At 46.8% G+C, this 20,163-nt stretch overlaps 1 protein-coding gene across 1 annotated transcript in view; it reads left to right on the top strand.

The window, feature by feature from the left end:
* Nucleotides 1–12,963, top strand: part of LOC122377674 (blood vessel epicardial substance-like) — a 32,831-nt gene extending 19,868 nt beyond the window's left edge. Inside the window, exons 3-7 of the mRNA XM_043357986.1 lie at nucleotides 543–717; nucleotides 1,215–1,326; nucleotides 1,619–1,852; nucleotides 5,452–5,520; nucleotides 10,198–12,963. Of these exons, the coding sequence (XP_043213921.1) occupies nucleotides 543–717; nucleotides 1,215–1,326; nucleotides 1,619–1,852; nucleotides 5,452–5,489 (559 nt within the window). The 3' untranslated portion in view covers nucleotides 5,490–5,520; nucleotides 10,198–12,963. The remainder of the gene's footprint in view (nucleotides 1–542; nucleotides 718–1,214; nucleotides 1,327–1,618; nucleotides 1,853–5,451; nucleotides 5,521–10,197) is intronic.
* Nucleotides 12,964–20,163: the final 7,200 nt, after the last annotated feature.

Genomic DNA, 20,163 nt, shown 5'->3' with positions numbered 1-20,163 from the left:
TTATTGGAATCAGATAAGGAAACGGCGGCCGGGGGAGTGGACCCACCTGTCCCCCGGTGATGGAGCGCTAATGAAATATGGATGGTAGCGGGAGGGTATGGCAGACCTGTCTGAAGGGCGGTGGGCGCAGTGGGAAACAGGCGGTGAGCTTACTGCGCACTTCCGCAACGGTGATGTAATGAAAATGAATGGCTAGCACGCCTGTTGCCTGCTGAGCAAATGGATTATGGTCAGCAAGGTTAATGTAAATGCGTCTGCAAATGGGTTCATGGGCATTTTCGTGGTGATAAAGATGAAAAGGCGAAAAACGAGGAACAATAGCGACAGTAGTCTCACTTCCTCCATCCCTCTCTCTCTCTCTCTCTGTCTATTCCTCCCTTTCTTCCTTCTCTCTTTCTCTCTCTCTCCCTCTCTCTCTCTCTCTCTCTCTCTCTCTCTCTCTTTCTCTCTCCATCTCTCATGCGCCCCACGAGTGTATAGTATATGCGATACCTACCTATTTGTAGTGTGTAGGCGATGTCTATTCCCATGCTCTTTTTCAGGCTGGAGGTGCTCTGTGACGGCATTCACCTGCATTACGTCATTCCAAACCAGTTTATCGACTCTCCGGAGTGGGAGTCGGAGCGGGCGTTCCGGGACCGTCCGAACGAGTCGGGTCCGGGCCCAGGCGTGATCTCCAGCGTCAGTCCCCGGCTGGATCCGGACGACGTCTATCAGGTCAGTCAGTGTCCCTTGACGAGCGCGCAGCGTCAGATGGCTGGATGATCTCTAATTAAAAACATTTGTCGTGTTTAGCGTTGTTTTGTGCATTGTGTTATCTATTGAAACAATGGAAAATAACTAATGATACGACGGCTGTCGACTCCATCACTTGCCAGCATGCATTCCATGCACAGCATTCCATCACTTAAAATTCATTAGAGGAAGTGATGACTAGCAATTTGCCCTTTGCCTTGCGCGATGGCTGGAGGCAATCTTAGCCTCAGCCATGCGACAACCCTAGGATCATTTTTTACGTCATATACGGCTGCATCTGGGCCGTATATGCTGCTTTTTATTTGTCTCTGGCGCCACAATCTAAAAACACAACACTTTTCTTCTTATTGCTCGCATCAATTCGGGTGAATGATTGCAGATATTATCGTTTATTACAATGCAGAGGGCTTCCATTGTTGATATACGTATGAATTTACTTGGCAATTGCATCGTTGCAGGTGTCCATTGTTGCTGTGGAGGACTCCACATATCTGACGTGGAGTTCCAGTGTTCTCACGCCCATATTGCGAAACAGTAGTTTCCTCAATGCTGTGATACATAATCTTGTAGGTGAGTAAGCTTCTTGCTAACTTTCATCACATGTGTACGTAATTACATATGGAGTTATGCGTAATATGGCGTGCTGATGGGCTGTTATTCTGTCTATTGCGTCGTGCAAGTGTATGTGTGTGTCACTTCTATTTGTCATCGTATGCAAGTAGTTCTCATATCATCTTGCGCGTCGCGGTGTACCCCGCCCCTGTCGCCATCTGCCCTGTACTATACTCTCATGTCACTGCTTCTGGCCCCATGCCCAGCCGGATTTTTTTTTTATATCTGACTCGATGCCCTGACTGGCCAGGTAAGGACATCTCTCAGAAGTTGTACCGGGTGGCCGAGGGTCTGGGCGGCAGTCGCCATTGGGACAGTCTGAACGCTGGCCGGCGGTGCAGCGGGCCGTTCTCACCCATCCAGCTGCGTTCCAACAGTGTGGATAGGGTACACACGGGCACCAAGGGACTGATGAGGAGCCAGGTGTGGCTCGGCAACCACAGCCGTCGGGGGTCGCACGCAGCCGCCGACGCCGACGCGCTAGGTGAGAGACTTGTGGTCGTATCTGGCTGTGTGCCTTGTAGCCGGCCTGCCGGGCAGCTGGTCAGCTATGCATTGCATATGCCAGCTGACTGACAGCTATTTGATAGCCAGCTGACAGGCTGTTTACCGTAAAGCTGGCTGGTTGTCTGGCTACCTGGTCGGTCTGTTGGCTGGTTAGCTAGACCCTGGCTGGCTGGCTGGCTGGTTGCCTATAACTGGCTGGCTGGCAGGCTGGCTGGCTTTAGGGGTTAGTTCCCAGAGCATGAAGACATATGGAACCTCTGTGGTAGTAGCTCAGCATGTCATGGTCGTATATGTTCAGCCAACCTAAACATGTCCGTGAGGGCTTTGCAATGTGAGAGAAACTCCTGACCTTGACCTTTGTCAAAATCAGTATTTATGGCAGGGTGATGCTGCAATTTTCCGCTTCGCTATTCCCAAGTTGTTTGAATTTTTCACCTTGTCCTGCACTTTTCATGGTACCATGCACGTAGCTAGAGCGCCTTTCAGATTTCTAAGAAATGTTTCTTTTCTATTATACATCTGAGGCTAAACCTTTGTCAGCCGCTCAATATATCGCGAGCCGAGACAGCCAAGACATCCTATCAGGACTCACTGATCTAATCTACAGGGTGTTTCACTAAAAGTGTCAAAAAGTAAATGCCTATTAAAGTTATATAAAATATGCAAATCACGTGGTTGTGCACGTGGCTTGGTTGCAAATTTTTGGACATTTATGCTTTGTCCATTTAATATATATTTTACACCCATACGGAGCGAGGGCAGGAGGCCAAAGTTACTAGTCGTTTTTTTCCTTATGCAGAACAAGAACAGGTTATTTACACCTCAACAGGAGGGGTGAATTACACTTACCTTTGGTGCCATCAGAAACATTGAAACCGTATGCCGACTTTTCAGGAAACGTTTTATTCTCTCACCTCGCTACGTTCCAGATTATAAAAGGTTCAAAGGGCTTCTTGAGAGGTTTAAAAGGGTTCCTTCGATGCCGGTCGCAGTCCAAAAAAGACGGGGTCCCCCACCTCTCGGCGGAAACCGTTGAAAAGGTCAGGGTCTTTTTGAGGGTCTTTGAAGATAACAAGAAGCTAATTTCAACATCAGAAATAGCCAAGGCCTTACAAGTTATCAAAAACAGCCACTATAATGGCTGTAACCACCAGGAACTGGCTGGATTAGAAGTTCCTGCACCGAAAAATCAGCTGCCTCGCCGCCCGCCTCTGGCCAGCGCAAAGCCCCGATCTGTCACCGTTTTACTTCTGGTTTTGGTCAGTAGCTCTCGCAGAGCTGAGGAAGACTCAAGTCGCATCACTTCGGGAGCTGAAGAGCACCATTCAAGGCTTTGCCGACAGTCTGGACGCTGAAGATGAAAACGGGCTGTGAGGCACCTCCGGACACGTGCCGAAACGGTGCATCAAAAGAAGGGGCATATGTGGAATAGGTTTGAGTGACGGAGCTATCGTTTTTATATATTCAAATGTCCAACAATTGCGGATGAAATGGTATGCAAATTTCCGTAGAAAACATTGTTATTATGTGCATCATGACCTTTTACTTTTTGACACTTTTAGTGAAACACCCTGTATGTGTATGAACACGCCAGTCCGGACGGATATATGTGAATGGAATGGCCACAGCCGGCCGCCCCCATCCCCAGTCTATGGCGGTGTCGTAAACAAAGCCGGGCCCTGGTGACGTCACAAACAAATACTGGTGACGTCACAAACAGTGATCTGGCGACGTCATACCCAGAGACAGCTCCAACGACTCCAATCGCTCGTCTCTGTAAATATTTGCCCGCTGAATCTGCCGCGCCCCGCCCGCAGGCGTCCAATTGGACCTCCCAGCTCGGTATCAACGCTGAGCGACCCGGTTAGCGTCGGCTAGCTGACATTGCAGCGGACCAATTAAAGGCTTTGGGGACTATCGGTTGCCAACGGGATTTCACTGGGACGGGACAGCCCAGACCAGACCAAATTCAGAACATACCAAAGTTATGTAATGGCGCTCGAAGATCAGCCCTCCCTGTTTTGCAAAAAAAAAGAGATGAGTTGCATTGCTAGGATATTCATTTTCATTTTAATAATAAGCAAAGTTCCTGTCAGCGAACCACCTATTATTTTTTTTACGTAACTCATGTTAGTGCGGTACATAAATACCTTGCAAGTTGCATGAATAGGTATTAACCCGCGCGGGGCTGGGGTCTCCAGCCGAACGCGCGGGGCTGGGGGGGGTAAATTTTACCCCCCCCTGTTATCTCCCGAACCAACGGTCCGATTTTAAAAATTCAAACGCCAATCGAAAGCTCTCATCACGAACTACTAAAAACATGTACTTAATTTAAAGTTTGAGGTCAAGGTCAAGGTCAGGTCAAGGGTACAAATTGCAAGTTTCTACAGTATCGGCCTTGCACCGTAGTTGCCGAAGAATGGAGTCATGGACTGAGACTGATCGCCCAAAACGTGTTCTTAGGCTACCAAGACAATATTCGTTGCATACAATATCATTCAGAGGTCAAGGTCAAGGTCAGGTCAGGTCAGGTCAGGTCACCAAAAAACAAAATATAGAAAAGGGCATGTGCGACACATGTTTTATGGGTCATTTTACTCATAGAATTCAATAGGCACACTCAATAAGTGATATGGACCACCTCTGGATGAACTTCAGGTCGAGGTCAGGTCAAGGTCAGGTCAAGTGAGGTCAAATTTTGAAGTTGGTTGTTAAGGCCTAAAAAGGTGTCTATCTGATGCAGTTTTTCACGGCGAATCGAATGGTACTATTTTTGTTTCCGTACGAGGTCTAGAACTTCCAAAAAAGTCATTTTTCAAAAAATTTGTGTGTCGTGACGTCATAAAATTTTGAATAACTCCCACATTTTTGAACCGATTCTTCTAAAATTTGGTATGTAGGTGCACATAGACCACTTCTCTGACATATATTCCGGTTTTTTCGATAGACTCAAAATTTTGGATTTTATAATGATTTTCCCAAAAAAGTCAGTTTTTTGAAAAAAATTTAGGCCAAAATCCAAAATTTTCAAAAAACCGAGATAGCCATTTGATAGACAAAGTAAAATTACTTATAACCTTTTTTGTTACGTCTTGATTCCTTTAAAAATGAAGATGTTAGCGGCGTTTGAACTTTTGCCGTTTTTGAGGCGAAAATGACGAACATGACGTCACTAAAACGTCAATTTCTCAAAAATTTTCCGACGGATTTCGCTCAAATTTTCAGGGAACGTGTCAAATTGATGTAAGAAAAGGTACTGAAAGTTTGGCGGCGCTGCGCGCCGCCGTTTTTGAGATATCGCAAAAATTCGCGAGGGGGGGTAAAATTTACCCCCCCCCCAGCCCCGCGCGGGTTAAAGCTTCTTATCATGAGGCTTTGACTCAGGTCAGATTATTTTGATAGTTTATGAAATATTTGCACTTACCTAGATGCACACGACAGAGCCGTTGTTTCCTGTCCGTCTCCACCTCTACCCGTCTGCTGTTCCCGATTCGGTGTCTGACCGCTCGAGTCTCTGCTCTGTCTCCCTCTCCCTCTCACTCTCTCACTCTCTCCACTCTGTTTGCACACTTGCAGTGAACCCAGCACACCGTCGTCTCTACCATTTCCACTGAGCTCGGGACAGTCGACAGGACCTGACGCCAGGTAACCGCCGGTCCGGCCACCGCCTCTGACACGGCCCGTGCCGTCCCGTGTCGTTCCGTCCGTGCCGTGCCGTGTAGTTCTGTCCCGAGCCCCGATGTTCTTTGATGTCGCGTGGTGTGTCGCTCAAAATGTCGACGTTGTTCGTCGCTTTCCAGAAAGGTCGTTACGGCGTGTTGTCATTCGATGTTCTGCATGAGCCAAACTAACGTCAACATGGCTTCAAAGTGGGAACATGTTTGTGGATGGGCGATTACTATAGGTCCCGCGACCCACGCCTTGCATGTAGACTTCACTCACCAGCCTGTCCCCACCAACCCTCGACCTACTCTGAATCAGTGTGTGTCTTTTCTGTCCGCAATTTTTACCGTTTGGGCTCAGCTTTTTACGTTTGTACTCACAAATGTTTGCGGTGTTAAATGTCGCCGATCTATCACGCCAAGGAGAGCGTGTTTTGTGCCCAGCTGTTGTATTGATTCCTTTTTTCCCAGCACCCTGCGCTGAAGTAGACGGCACATTGAGTAGTGACCACATCCCGTTGTTATTTGTGACTGCACTGCCCGGATCGACGGTTCCTGGAAAGGGTCCTGGCGGCTCCTGAGACGCTTGTAACTAGCCAAGCTTAGCTAGATTACGTGGTTCAATAACACTTTCAATGCCTCGGGGACGTGGTTCCGTATCAACAACTATATAAAAGCGATATTGCAGCACCATGGTTTAATATATCCGTGGTCCTCTGGTTCCTAACTCCCCCTGGTTCCGTGGTTCCATGGTTGCCTGGTTTCGTGGTCCGCGGCTCTGCGCTGTGACAGCTGGTGTCAGCTCGGCGGCTTTAATATCCGGGAGAGTCGGGAGCGAGCCTTCAGCAGAGACAGCCGTCACCACCGGTCGCGGCATGAACTCGTTACGGAAGACGGATGGCCGACAAGTTTCACCCACTGCATGATTTTTGCAAAATTCCTGTACAGGAAGATGAATCACGTTTTCACCTCGAGATTTGCAATGATGCTAAGAGCACACGTCTTTTGAGCTGCAGCTCTGCTGCATGCTGCTTGTATATGCGCGGCGTTCAGTATTAGATGGAGATGGGACCCAATACAGAATGGCATTCTATTTTATCTATCTGCGCTGCGCTGAAATTCAATTTCACCATGGCTGAAACATAAAATGAAACAGAGTTATCAGCGCCGAAACTATTCCAACCGCATTCAGAAACCGCTGATTCTATTCCTTTACCGCTGACTAAATTTCAGACGACTGTCAACACTTTTATATCATTTTATGACAATCAGCTATTTGAACAGTGAATAGCTCAATTTATCGTTGATGGTGGCAATCGGCCTTCAACGCTGCCGAATAGTCGGCACAACTGGCTGCCGCATTGAAGTTTCCCAATTGATGAGGAGCGCCATTTTGCATGTAACGCGGCAGGCGATCGACAGGGCCAGGGTCGGCTCAATGCCCACTCAGGCCGGCGCGCTGTGCCGCAGCCGCTCAATATTGACGCGGAGGGAGGCGGAGAGCGTTAGTGCCGTCCCTGGCCGCCCGTTCGTTAGCTGCACTGGCAGACATACGGGGTCTGCCGCCGGTGCCAACTGCCTCGGTGCCATTAAGATGCCGGCGCTCCACGCAGCGATGCCACCAACGCCAGTCGGACCGGCCGGCCGTGCTCCTACACAGGATTCCATGCATACGCCGCGGCAGTGCGTGACGGTTGTATTTATGGGACAGGGTACACGAACGACAGGGACACGGCAACAGTCTACAGGTGACGAGGTGCATTACTCGGGCACATAATGGGTGTATTGCACGACAGGGGCTATGATAAATAATGATCGGTGGTGTTGTTCGTGACGCCGAGTAATTATCACTTGTTGTAATAGGTGAGCAATGAGTTTCTACATGAAGGCTGCTATTTTGCTACATTTAAATGACATTTCAGGCAAAAGGTAAGGTGTAAAAATCGTAAGGTGTTTGATCCACAAAATACAATAGTATTGCCCTTCATTCCGATGTCCCTGCGCCTAATGAGCAGCTTGCCCTCTCAAAAAATAATTCTATTTTTAATCTGGCCTCAAGTTTTGGTTGTTCAGGACTTTTCATTTTCGTCCTCCACCTGAAAATGATTTTTCACCAATGATCTTGTGGTGTCGACCACTTATCAGACCAGTGTCACCGGCCCGTGGGGCGACTCCCGGTCCTCCTGTGGACCGTTGTTCTCAGTTCCTATAGCTGACTCTTAATTCCAGGTCGTTGGCTCCATGGCACGGCCCGGCGCGGCGTGCAATGTCTAGCAGTGGGCCCATCGCGTGCTCCTGAGGTCCTCGTTGGCTGGGGGCCGGTGCCATCAGGCGCCATTAAGTATTCAACTGGGCGTGTTGCGGCCACTGCTTCGTGCCTATCCCCTTACAGGAGCCAGGCACGGCCGATGTGGGACACTGTAAGTCACCAATCCGCCCCTATCCTCCCAATATATAGAGCCAGGCACGACCCATATAAAGACAATTTTAGCCACCACTTCGTACCAACTACCCATCCCTCACAGGAGCCAGGCACGATCCGTGTATGACCAAATGTCATTTTTCATACGAATTACCCATCCCTCATCTTTTCAGTGGAGCCAGACACGACCTATGTTGAGCCAGCGTCATCCACCGCACCCCAGGCGCCGTGCCCTACATTACCATCCATGCCACGCTCGGACCAAGTATGACTGACTGGCTAGAATCAGCCATCATCCGAGGAGTCCATCATTGTCCATGTATCTTGGGAAAATATTAGCCATCGCTTCGTCCCCAACCCCTCAGGAGAGCCAGAGATGATCCGTATAAGGTTAATGCTAGCCACCGCTCCGTCACTATCCCCGAAGTAGAGTTAGGCACAGCCCATGTAAGACCAATGTCAGCTGCGAGCGCCGCCCAAAGAGCCATGCCTATTACCCAATCATCAGCCACGCATCAGGAGTGTAGGACTGACTGACTAGAATCAGCCGTCATCCGAGTAGCCGCCCACTGACAAAAGCTCCAGACAAGGTGACACTGACTCGGCACGCTGCAACGGATTCATGGAATGTTCTGGCGTATGTTTAGCTGATTGATCTGAGATGAACAATTTAATCTACTCTTTATTGTTTGAGGCTGTGTAACATTGGAATTACCAGGAGGAAATTAGTGAAATTTAATATTTGGTTCATGCTGCATTGTAAAAACAACCTGAACAAAAATAGCATGAGCTCTAAACTGACAGCAATATCACTCAGCATTCAGCACATCAGTGCCTAAAAGGTAAAAAAAAAGCGTTTGGCATTCTGAAGAAACTTTTTAAGCGACTCCAAATGTAGCGGAAGGTGAAGTTATTGAAGACTCATGCTCATTTTGTCACCAAAGTGCGCGTATAGCTCCTACCTATCAACGACATCCTTCGATTGTGCAACGTCAGGCGATCACCCATGAATTGCATGGTCAGTGAAATGAGAGTAGACCGTTTTGGCATAAAATACCTACCGATTATCTAATTGCAGGCACTGTGCACATGCATATTGCAGGCCTATAGTTGTGTTACTTCATTCGGGAGGGGTATGGGACATGGAGGAGGACAACTAATAAGAGTCTATTTGTAACTGGGCACAGGCGGAGGGGAGACTGAACAAAACATTGCAGTCGTTAGGCGCGGCCGAACAATGGGTACAGGGTACACTATTGTCGGTGACGGGTGCATTTTGTGAATAGGGACTGAGTGTCCTTTAACTACGATAGCATGGTGCATTGGGTAGACTAGTAACTACATAGCTGTCCTATGTGCTACTATAGTAGTCAGATGCGGGATGCCGGCGGAAATAAACGCTTGATGTGATACTGCGCCGCAAGGCACAGTCAGACTGACAGTATTGTCAATAGATGTCGCTAGTGGTATACGCCTGTAGCTATGCTGTACCGCATGACAAGGAACAGTTTTTGACGACATGTAGGACGCGCTAGAAGGCAGAAGGATCTGAAACGAATTAAGAAACATCAACCTGACATGCAATGCATGTCAACAATATTGAGTCATGAACTATGAAAATTAGTAGGCATGCTTTTCATCGAAGTGGAGCGCTGATAGAAAAGTGTGATGAAAGTGTTTCTAAGCCAGTGATGAACTGCTCAGGTGGCCAAGGGCAGTCGTCATTAACCCGTGAGCTCTCAAAGACTAGCGCTGTGGTGTATTGAAAAACTTATAATATGCACGTCTTGCACAAAATGCATGAGATGATGAGAGGAATAAAATTGTTACCTTGCAATGTGACATATCGACACCTTCTTTTTAAACCCCACATTTGTTCTCCCGTGAAGTTCAGACAAGTTGTTTAGAAACCTTCAAAAAAGGTACAGTCACTTGATTTTTCTCAAGTTTGTCTGTCTTGGCAGATCAAGCAATGCCAGAGCAAGCTTACGAACACACAAATTTGATCAGGATCGGACGATTGGACACTTCTATAAAGAGATCTTTCGTGCTTCCCGGAAATTCACCGGAGAACAGATGTGGGGTTTAAAAAAGGTGTCGATATAGCGATTGCTTTCAAAGGAGATGAATTGTTCAACAATAATTCCGCTTACGGGTCTTGATATTTCTTAGTTTCAAATCTCTTAACGCAATCTCTGAAACCATTCTCTTCTGACGTCACCCTCTGTGTCGTTGCAGCCGGGTCTCTAAGCCACATGAGAGAGCACCGCACAACTCATGGACGCCCGGAGCTGGGCACGGGCGATCGCAGCCACCCGGCGGCCACTGCCGGATTCAGAAGTATCTCTCTCACTCCCGAGATGGCAGCACGAACACACCGACTGGTCCGCCCGGCCGACCGCATCGGCAGCTCGCCGCTCGCCGAGAGAAACCGGGATCTGAACGACATACAGCTCACTGTCAAGTGAAATGCTTCTCACGCTCGACTGAACACTTTCCATGGGATGGCTTGGAGCGCGCTCGGTCGTATCGTCATCACTCAGCCACCTGCCGCCGAGTTGAGCGCCCACGAGTGACGGTGACACCGCCGCCGGCGACCCAAGACGGCCGACAGGGCAACTTCCCACCACTTCCTGACTAATAGCAGCAGGCGTGTCAAACTGCGTCATGCTGCTGCTGATGCACAGGAGCTGGACACGCAATCGCACCCATCGCCAGCGCATAACACCGACTTTACGACACCATAAGAGTCGCATCTTACCGTACCAGAGAAAAAGAATCCTTAGCAGTTATCAAGAGGTCATGCAGCTGCACTGCAAAGAGGATCAGGCGCCAAAGGCAATGGGTGACGCCGATTGCGTTGATTTCTTAACTTTTGTATGCTACTCGGTCATCGGTTATTTGTAAGATTTATCGGCGAACTTGTATTATTCAACATGGCTTACCTACCACATGAATTATGTTTGGAAATCATCTATCAGTCTGCTATTGGTATTGCTTGATACACACGAGCATACCCTACCAATACATTTTACACCTTGTTGGTATAAAATGGTTTTCAGTTTAGTCAGTAACTCGTTCCTGAATGCTGAACTACATGAAGCATTACACATGCATTGTATCGCGTTGAAGTGGTGCAACCGTAAAATAATGCATCGCACGGACTGGCAATACGTCGAAAGCTTGCATTTGACAAGGATCGGTGATGTTTTGTACCATAAAGAAGTGTAACTGAACTTTATAGGATCGTTGTTTCGATCATTTTCTTTCCACTGATGTATTAAGTGACGCTTTTGTGTTTTGTTCATCCATATTTATTTATTGTTTGATGGATATGTTTGCAGTTTGACCATAGTAGAAAGTAATGCTTGGAAATGGACAGATGCAGTATCTCAAGATTTGCTTACAATTGGAGAAAATGGACAGCTATTTTGCATCACTTTTTATTCTTCGACAGCACGAAATATTAAGCTAAACGTGTTTCAAATGTACACACATTGTAAATAGCGCAATTAAAATGAATGCTGATGCTCCGAGACACCTGTCATAGACGTCATTAAGATGCGACTGAATTGATCGAAGTGTCTGCGAGACTGGAAACAAACACACATAGCGCAACCCCATATGTAATTGTACTTAAATGGACGAGTGTTCATATGTGAACTGGTGTGCGTTGTATCTTTTTATTGGAATGGGGCCAATTGTGTGTTTTATTTGGGTATTTTTTAGTCAGCAAACGATGTTCAGCATAAAATCCTAAATTTACGTCTAAAAGGAAATTCCTGCATTCAAAAATAGATACATTGTCTTATATTGTAATAATTGCATAAAAATAACAATTATCAGGGAAGCAAAGGCAATTCGTTTTTTTAATAGGAATAGTTAACTGCCTTGAGATAAACGAGTCTGACTCATAAATAGTCAATCCGTGCCCTGATGGAAGAGGGGGGGGGGGGGCCATTTTGGCCATCCTGTGGTTTTCGTAAATAGCGAGAAAACGGCGGCGCGCAGCGCCACCAAATTTTCAGTACCTTTCCGGGCATCAATTTGACACCTTCACACAAAATTTCAAGTCACAGGTCACCTTTTGGGTCAGGAGTTATTGAGGTCAAACTGAGGTCATGTTCAAGTAAAAATGAGCAAAAAACATGACATCTTGAAACGCTCACCAAATCTACAGTTAACAAGCAATTTTAAAGTTACTATTAAGGTGCTTATTATTGCAATTAATGGCACTGGGCGTTTCCAGATTCAAGATTGTCCAATGAAAAAGCCAGAAAAAATGCTTAGTGATAAAAGCTGGAGCATATGTATAAATTCTTTACTTCGTTTTTAGTTTACACTACGTCAAAATACTTGTGATATTTGCCATTTGCGCATACATATCAAAATATTGCTACACTTGTTGCGTTGATGATGGCATTAGATATGCAGGCTGCGATCTTTGTTTGGTTGCCAGCACGCACATCATATATAGCTGTTTGAAAACTAAAAGAAATATTGCGTGTTCTCTTGATACGGGATTGCTTTGCAGCAAGTGACTGAATTACAACGTGTAGGAACTTTAAGCCTTTACACGGCTATGAACGACGACTCAACAGTTTGTAACAAGTACCCCTGAATACACAATCGGTATCAATTGTATATTTACAAATTTGAGTGTGCTACTGTGTTAGCCACTGGCTTGCCGGCATTATGATAAAAGATTCGCAGTTGTGAGCTAATGGCGTCTGAAGTACGTGTCTACATAAAAAGACTGTGTAAGCTTGTTTTGTCATTATGTTGACCAAACACTTTGGGAATCACTTTTGTTCACACTACGTAAATACGTCATGTTATGTCACGTAACGTCACTAACTTCACACGGAGTTGCCGGATAATGAGCGGCCTCCATAAAAAGGTGTTGCAAAATTGTGATAAAAGAATTTCAAAAGCGTATATTTGTACTTGCATATCCAGAGACGCACTGTTTTATATGTTGTAATATATGTTTGCATGTTTGAAGTTTTTTTTTGGAACCATGATCTGAAGCGAATGTAGCTGTCTGTTTTCTTGGGCGACACTATTGATGCTTAGCGAATCGAGTAATTTACGAATGAAGTTTGTACAACGAATAATAGTGTTTCGCTAATTAGTAAATCAAAATTATTCACAGAGCAGTTCGTTGTGTGATTTTAGGAAAATATAATATCACGATATCATGGTAAAATCGAATCAGATTGAGAGTAGGTAAAAGGTAAATACGTCAGTGTTTTTATCAAATGGATTTGGTGGGATAGCAAAAAATTGTCAGCACGCACAATTTTCTTTTGTTTAGATGCCATTAGTGAACACAAATAGTTCGAATTTTTGTTTTTGTTTTATCTTAATCAGAATGTTTAGCTGTCAAACTCATTTTGACAAGGGTTACAAACATTTTACGCCCCACCCCACCTTTAAATCTATGAGCTTAAAGTCGATTTGTAAAAAGTCAAAATTCGTATTTTGATAACTTCTGGTGACTTGACCTTTGGTTTGACCAAAGCCTAATCAAAATACCTACTGCTTATAATTCCTGCCGACCTTGCAAAATTTGTCTTTCCTTTCTCGTTTCGTGGCCCCGGGGGCCAAGCTGCGGGGTGAATACACTATTTCCCGACTCGAAATACTGCATTTACGAGTCGGGGCACGACCACAACGTGTGAAAAGGCAACGCCTTTCGATAAAACTCAGGGTTGAGTGGATGTTGTTGGGTGTTAGTACGTCTATCGTTCATCCGATTAAAATATTCTAGCATTGGTCCAACACGTGACGTCATATGTATTCAACAACATGCGGGTACATGATCAACAATAGCGCGGCGCTGGGTGGTGCGGCCGGCACTGCAGTGGGGCGGTGGGATAACGGTCCCCTGCGCGCCCCGGTCAGCCGGCGCCCCCTCGGCAGAGGGGACAGAGCGGGGTCAGCCAGGGAGGGGCAGAGCGGATCAGCCACCGGAGCTCCGACCCCGCCACGGCCGGCTGATGAAAAGACTAGTGGGCTTGGTTCTGCAACAAAATGAATGCACTGCACGTCAACATTTTATAATCAAGCTTCATAAAAATGGAAAAATCGTAAACGTTTAGGCGTGAGATAAGAACAGCGGAACTACACCCAACTATTCACACAAATTCAAGTGATTTCCATTCGTCGAATGATTCTTACCCGCTAAATACTTTTCGTACCAACCCTTTTGACCGTCAGCTGTTATTAGCGTTCCTCCTGTTCCTGAGTATCCCGCTCGATCATTGACGCTACACTGACCTCTGCGGTAGTGAGCGGGCTCCGTCGCTGCTGCAGGGTCGCTCCGAGCAGCTCAGTGGTACTTGGGCTTGTCGTCCTCCGGCTGCTGGACGTAGTAGCCGAACGGGGCAAAGTATTCCTCATGGTAGCCATCGCCGACCTTGTGCTGGTTCGGGCCGCGGTACGCCTGAGGGCAAGCGGGGTTAGAGGTACCAGTCACAGAGGCAGGTCACCGAAATGGAACAGGGATTGGATAACTGGCTACATACAATAGCAGTGAATGGAAACGTTGACATTTTATCGTAATTGCCAGTAGGCTAAAAGGTTATGACTCGTATTTCTCAATTATTTCTCAACAAAATTGAAAATATGCATATTACATAGCTAGGTGATAGTAAAGCGATTGGTCTTTTTAGTTCAGCTCCTTTAGCTTCGGTTCATCACAGGCAAAATAATTTATCTCAGCCCTTTCATTATGCTCCACACCAAAAAAGGAGGTATGCTCACCTGGATCTTGACCCTGCCCTCCTTGGGCTTTCCGTATCCCTGGGGCACGGCAGCGGCCATGGCCAGCAGACAGGCCACGGCCACAGCCAGCAGGGTCAGCTGTCGGACAGAGGTCAGGTCTCCGAGGTCACGGTCAGGACGAGACGGGTCATCTTGTAGGGACGAAATGTCAGCTTTTGTCATGCGATACCACAAGTCATGCCAGCAAGGATGGAAGATTATATTAAAATCAGTGCAATTTTGAATTAGACGCTCACAATTACACCACATTTAGTGTCTAAGCGACTGAAGTGAAACAATATAGCAATAGCCCATTGGCAAAAAGTCATTAAAATGTCTGAGGGCTATGCGCGTCATCCATTGCCCTGTTATGAACATGAATGTTTTTCATGATCGGAACAATCACCAAGAAATCATGTCCGGAAACACATTCTTCACTAAGTCACTCTCAGCGTGTGTTGAGAAAAAGTATGCACAACTATCACTGCTTGGAGCATTGGTTACTGGGAAAAGTCACCCAGCACTCCCCAGCAGCATCTGAGCAATCGACACTCTCCCGACACATTCAACTCTCGTCCAACAGCACTCTGCCACTCTCGAGAAGTAGCGCTCAACTCACAGCTCCGGAGAAACGCATGGTGACAGGATGGCCTATGAGGCAGACACTGCGGCTTGCCTCGCCCCGAACTGCTTTTATACCGGGCCCCAGTCGAGATCGAGAGTAACCGAGCCATGACCGGGCAGCGAGGAGCCGACGACGAGCCGAGCCGCTTTCTTCTCAGCTCTGCTCAGAGAGTGGATAGCTAATCAACTGATAAACAAAGTTGGGGTGAAGGAAACTGACTTGGTGGCCTATAAATACAGTCCAATCATCGTGAAAGTTATGAAGTAAATACCAGCAGCGCACTGCAATATCCAGCGAAACCCGCAGAATGTATAGTGCCCGCAGTGACCTTAGAGTATACTTACTTGCATAAACATTAGACAATGCATACACCCAAACTTACATAACTACATACATATGTAGTTAGCTAGGGTAGAAATTAACAACACGATACTAACCGTCTTCACGACGGCTATCTGGTACACATTTGGTACACATTAGGTCAAATTTGATGCAGAATTGGTCAAATTAGGTTAAGTGCGTTTCTTCGTAGCTATTAGCTAGGGTTCCGCTAATTGTTCAATGTTCATATGCCTTCTTTGGTATACTATCAGAAATTATTATCGACTAAAACACTGAAATGAATTCATAATTTAGCCCACGCCGAGCTGGGGGGCGTTTTACGCCCCCTTCAGGTTTTTTGCGAATATCTCAAAAACGGCGGCGCGCATCGCCGCCATTTTTGGAACATTTGTTTAGACATCAGTTCCGTACATGTGAAAATTTCAGACCTAGGTCGTTGAAGGTCAGGCCACCAGGGCCTCATTTCATAAAGCGAGTCCGTAACTCATGCCGGTTTTTGGTCCTGTATTGCAAGTGCATGTGAAGCGATTAAGTTATTTCCCTCTCTCCCTTCTGTTCTTGCTTACAAGATAAATAAATTCAACGATTCAAACTATCGTCATCGCTTCATGGCACTTGCAATTCTAGACCAAAAACCGACGTAAGTTACGGACTTGCTTTATGAAACGAGGCCCAGGTCACGTTAAGTGACCTTACCTCAGAAAAAGTTCAAAGGCTCGCTATAGCTACACCAACTGAACGATCACTTTGAAACTTTCAGTGATTGGTACGAGTAACAATATGCATAAAATGTTCATCTTGGATTTTTTTTATATCTGTGACCTTAGGTCAGGTTAGTTTTGCGATATCTCCATTATAAATCAGTGGGAGAAAATTGAAATGCGCCTCTTTTGGACGAATGTCGTTCAAGACCCTCTCAAACATCGGTTCAAAGGTAGACGTGACACACTGAATCAGAAAAATGTACCTGTGACCCTTTTGTGTGCCCTGAGGTCATCTCAGGTCATGAACGGTCACCAGCAGTTTTTTATATAACTTTTGATAGAGGCGTGCTAGAGCGGTGAAAACACGTCAGATGTGTTCAGCTCGACTATACGGATCGACTGATATGCAACATGACCCTTTCCGGTCATATCATGATCTTGACCTGAGGTCAGATTTTCCAAATGACCTTTTAAGGTCAACAAATAATTCATTCGACGCGTCTCGACGAGAGGAACACGATGCTGCCAAAAGTAAGTCGTGGCTCTTTTGAGTCAAAAGTTATTACCGAAAGGCAGTTTTCGTGAAAACGTTTTTTTATACAGTTTTTGCCCTTTGGAGGCTAAACCGTTGACCTGCGGTCAAATCTGAGAACAAAGTCCAGAAAGGTCTGTAAAAGGCTATCAAATGCGCTTTTCCTCGGCGCTGTAGCTCTATTGGTTCCCGAGTTAGCCGTTGGCAATTTCCAAAATTATTGAAATAGACTAAGTTTGACCTTTGATGACCTCTGGTGACCTGACCTTTGACCTGACCTAGAAAATGACCGAAGTGTTTCCGTCATTATTGTTGACGCTCTTCCAATTTTCGCTTACCGTGTGTCGCTACGTGACCCAGGAGCCTATTTAGAGGGGCCGTGAAAACGCCCCCCCCCCCCCCCCCACCAGCACGACACGGAAAACACAGGCCACCAGCACGGCGCGGGATAAAGATATTTGCTGCAATAGAGATTTAGTACAGATTTGGTCAAATGAGGTGCATTCGCCAGATAGCCCGTCGTGAAAACCGCTACCTACTTGACCAATTATTAACATTAAATAATAACCAATTATCATTTAATGTCGGCCAGACACCAATGCGGAAGCGGAAACGACAAAATGAGTATTATTGGTATTTATCATCGCCCGATGCAAATTGTTTTCGTCTCCGTTCCAATCTTCATCTCCGTCTAGAGCTGATCACCACCCTCCGTCTCCGTCTAGCGTCGTTCGCTAGCCTTCGTCTCCGTCTCCGTTTCCGTCTCCGTCTAGTGTCGCTCACTACCCTGACCCTCCGTCTCCTTCTAGTGTCGCTCACTACCCTGAACCTCCGTCTCCGTCTAGTGTCTTTCGCTATCCTGACTCTCCGTCTTTGTCTCCGTCTCCGTCTCCGTATCCGTCTCCGTCTTTGTCTCCGTCTTCGTCTCCGTCTCCGTCTCCGTCTCCGTCTCCGTCTCCGTCTCTGTCCCACCCTCTGTGGCCGGCGGGCGCTTTCTCGCCGTATCTCAGCGTCACCACCGGCGCCATACATCGTTACAGATCGCGACGCGTGCCCGCCGCAGGGGTGACCCGCAGTTTTTGTGTGCGCCCAAGCAGCGGGCCGGGTCATCGGTGGGCGGCGACCCGCCGGGTGCGCCTCGTATGTACTTACCACGGGGCACTTTCTCGGCTGGCGCCCAGACGCTGTGGGCCTGATATGACCCGGCAGTTACTGTGGGAGAGTAGTGTTATGATCGTCGCTAACTGTGGGACCATGCAGGCGTTATGTTCGCCGGCTGTGAGACAACGGTGTCATGACCGCCGCTGGCTTAGACCATGCTATCATAACCGTTGGATGGGGCAGGGCGGTGTCGGCTGTAAGATACGGTGTCATGACCGCCACACTGCACCACGAGCCCACGGTGTTATGACTACTGCTGACTGTGGCACGACGGTGTCATGATTGACCGCCACACTGTGAGTCCACGGTGTCATGACCGCCACACTGGGAGTCCACGGTGCCATGACTGTACTGCTGACTGTGGCACGACGGTGTCATGATTGACCGCCACACTGTGAGTCCACGGTGTCATGACCTCCACACTGCGAGTCCACGTGGCAGGACGGTGTCATGACATCATGAGCATGACCACTGGCTGTGGCAGAATGGCGCAATGACCGCCGGTTGGCAGGTGGTGCGGCGGTATCCCATCCGCACAAACGAATGTGAGAATTTGGAGTCATTATGGTGCTCATAACCAGAAAACAAACATTTTTTAACTGAAAGTCATTCTGTTTCATTTCGGCAACTGCTTAATTATTGTTTATGCACTTCCTGTGCATTTATGTACGGTACATAAATTTGCGGATAATTTTTTATATTTAGCCTGTTATGTGTTTCGGTATTATGCATATGGAAAGCAAGCGTAACACTAACAACACTTACTCTACCGCAAGAAATAAGAATTGTAAGTACAGTAGTCAAGTTGGTTTGAACGGATTTTGTTGGAACTCGGCGCTGCAGATCATGGAATGACAGTACAGGGTGTCTCAAAAAAGTGTCACGGTTTTGAACATCTCCCATTTCCTAACTACATGACCTACATCGTTCAAATTTTCCAGATTTAGTGGCAATATTATGACGTTTTGTGTGGCAGAATTTCAAGTTCCTAAGCAAAATGGTTTTTGCACCGGAACAAGAAATAAAAAAAAATCTCAATTTTGGGCGCTAAGGAGATGGTATACGTCACAGTCTGCCGACGATTTCGGTAAGACTCCGGCTTTCGCTTGTTGCACCCAGCAACATGCTCGTCAGTAATTAGGTACAACTATTAGGGACCAAAAACGTCACGCAAAACAGACAATGGCATTGCAAACACCCATTAGTCTCAGAACAGCGCCGTTGCCATGCCTGACTCTTACGTCAAAAGCTTCAGTCGCTGACACCGTGCAAAGGTCTTGTGACACACTGCCACATTGCGCACACCCAGAAGCTGTGCACGTTTGAGTAGGAACTTTAAAACTGTCCAGCTATCCTTCCTTCTCTTTATGTGTTTCGGAACAAAACCGAGTGGAGGATTTTGCCATCAGAGATGAAGCCGTCGACTGTCGAGGCATGGAAACTCGCGTCGTCTGAAAATCAGTGTTGATCGTTGCCCATGTTTGTGGCTGTGCTTCAGCTTGCTGCTGTGCTCCATACGGCAGTTGTACACGGTGTTCTTACTTATAAAGGTTTCAAAAATGCATTGCTGAGCTTGTTTCTGGATTCATGATCAGGCGAAAGAGGCCCAGATTTTTCAGGATCGACGGCAGGCTGTGACGTACCATCTCCTACAGCACGAAAGTTGAGCTTTTTTATTTTTTTGTTCTTGTGTAAAAACCATTCTGCCTAGGAACTTGTAATTTTACTACATATAATGTCAAAACGTTGCCACTAAATCTAGAAAATTTGAATGATGTAGGACTTATGGTTACGAAACGGGAGATGTTCAAAACTGTGACACTTTTTTGAGACACCCTGATCATAACAGCATTGGTTTTGGAATGTTTCGTTTATTCGCTGATGATGACCTTCCAAAGAAAAGAAAATTAATCAATAAGTTACAAATTACGTCAAAATGAAGATATGTCTCATCTTATGTTGACAGGCCCGAGCACAACACTGAATATTAACCCGCGCCCGGCTGGGGGTCCTGGATTTCCACGCCCTGCTGGGGGGGGTGTTTGAACACCCCCCCCCCCTTCTAACTCGGC

This window comes from Amphibalanus amphitrite, unplaced genomic scaffold (genome assembly GCF_019059575.1).
Source record: "Amphibalanus amphitrite isolate SeventyFive unplaced genomic scaffold, NRLGWU_Aamphi_draft 000048F_arrow, whole genome shotgun sequence".
Lineage (NCBI taxonomy): Eukaryota > Metazoa > Arthropoda > Thecostraca > Balanomorpha > Balanidae > Amphibalanus > Amphibalanus amphitrite.
Note: the sequence above shows the minus strand (reverse complement) of the source record. Positions and strands in the feature narration are given on the sequence as shown.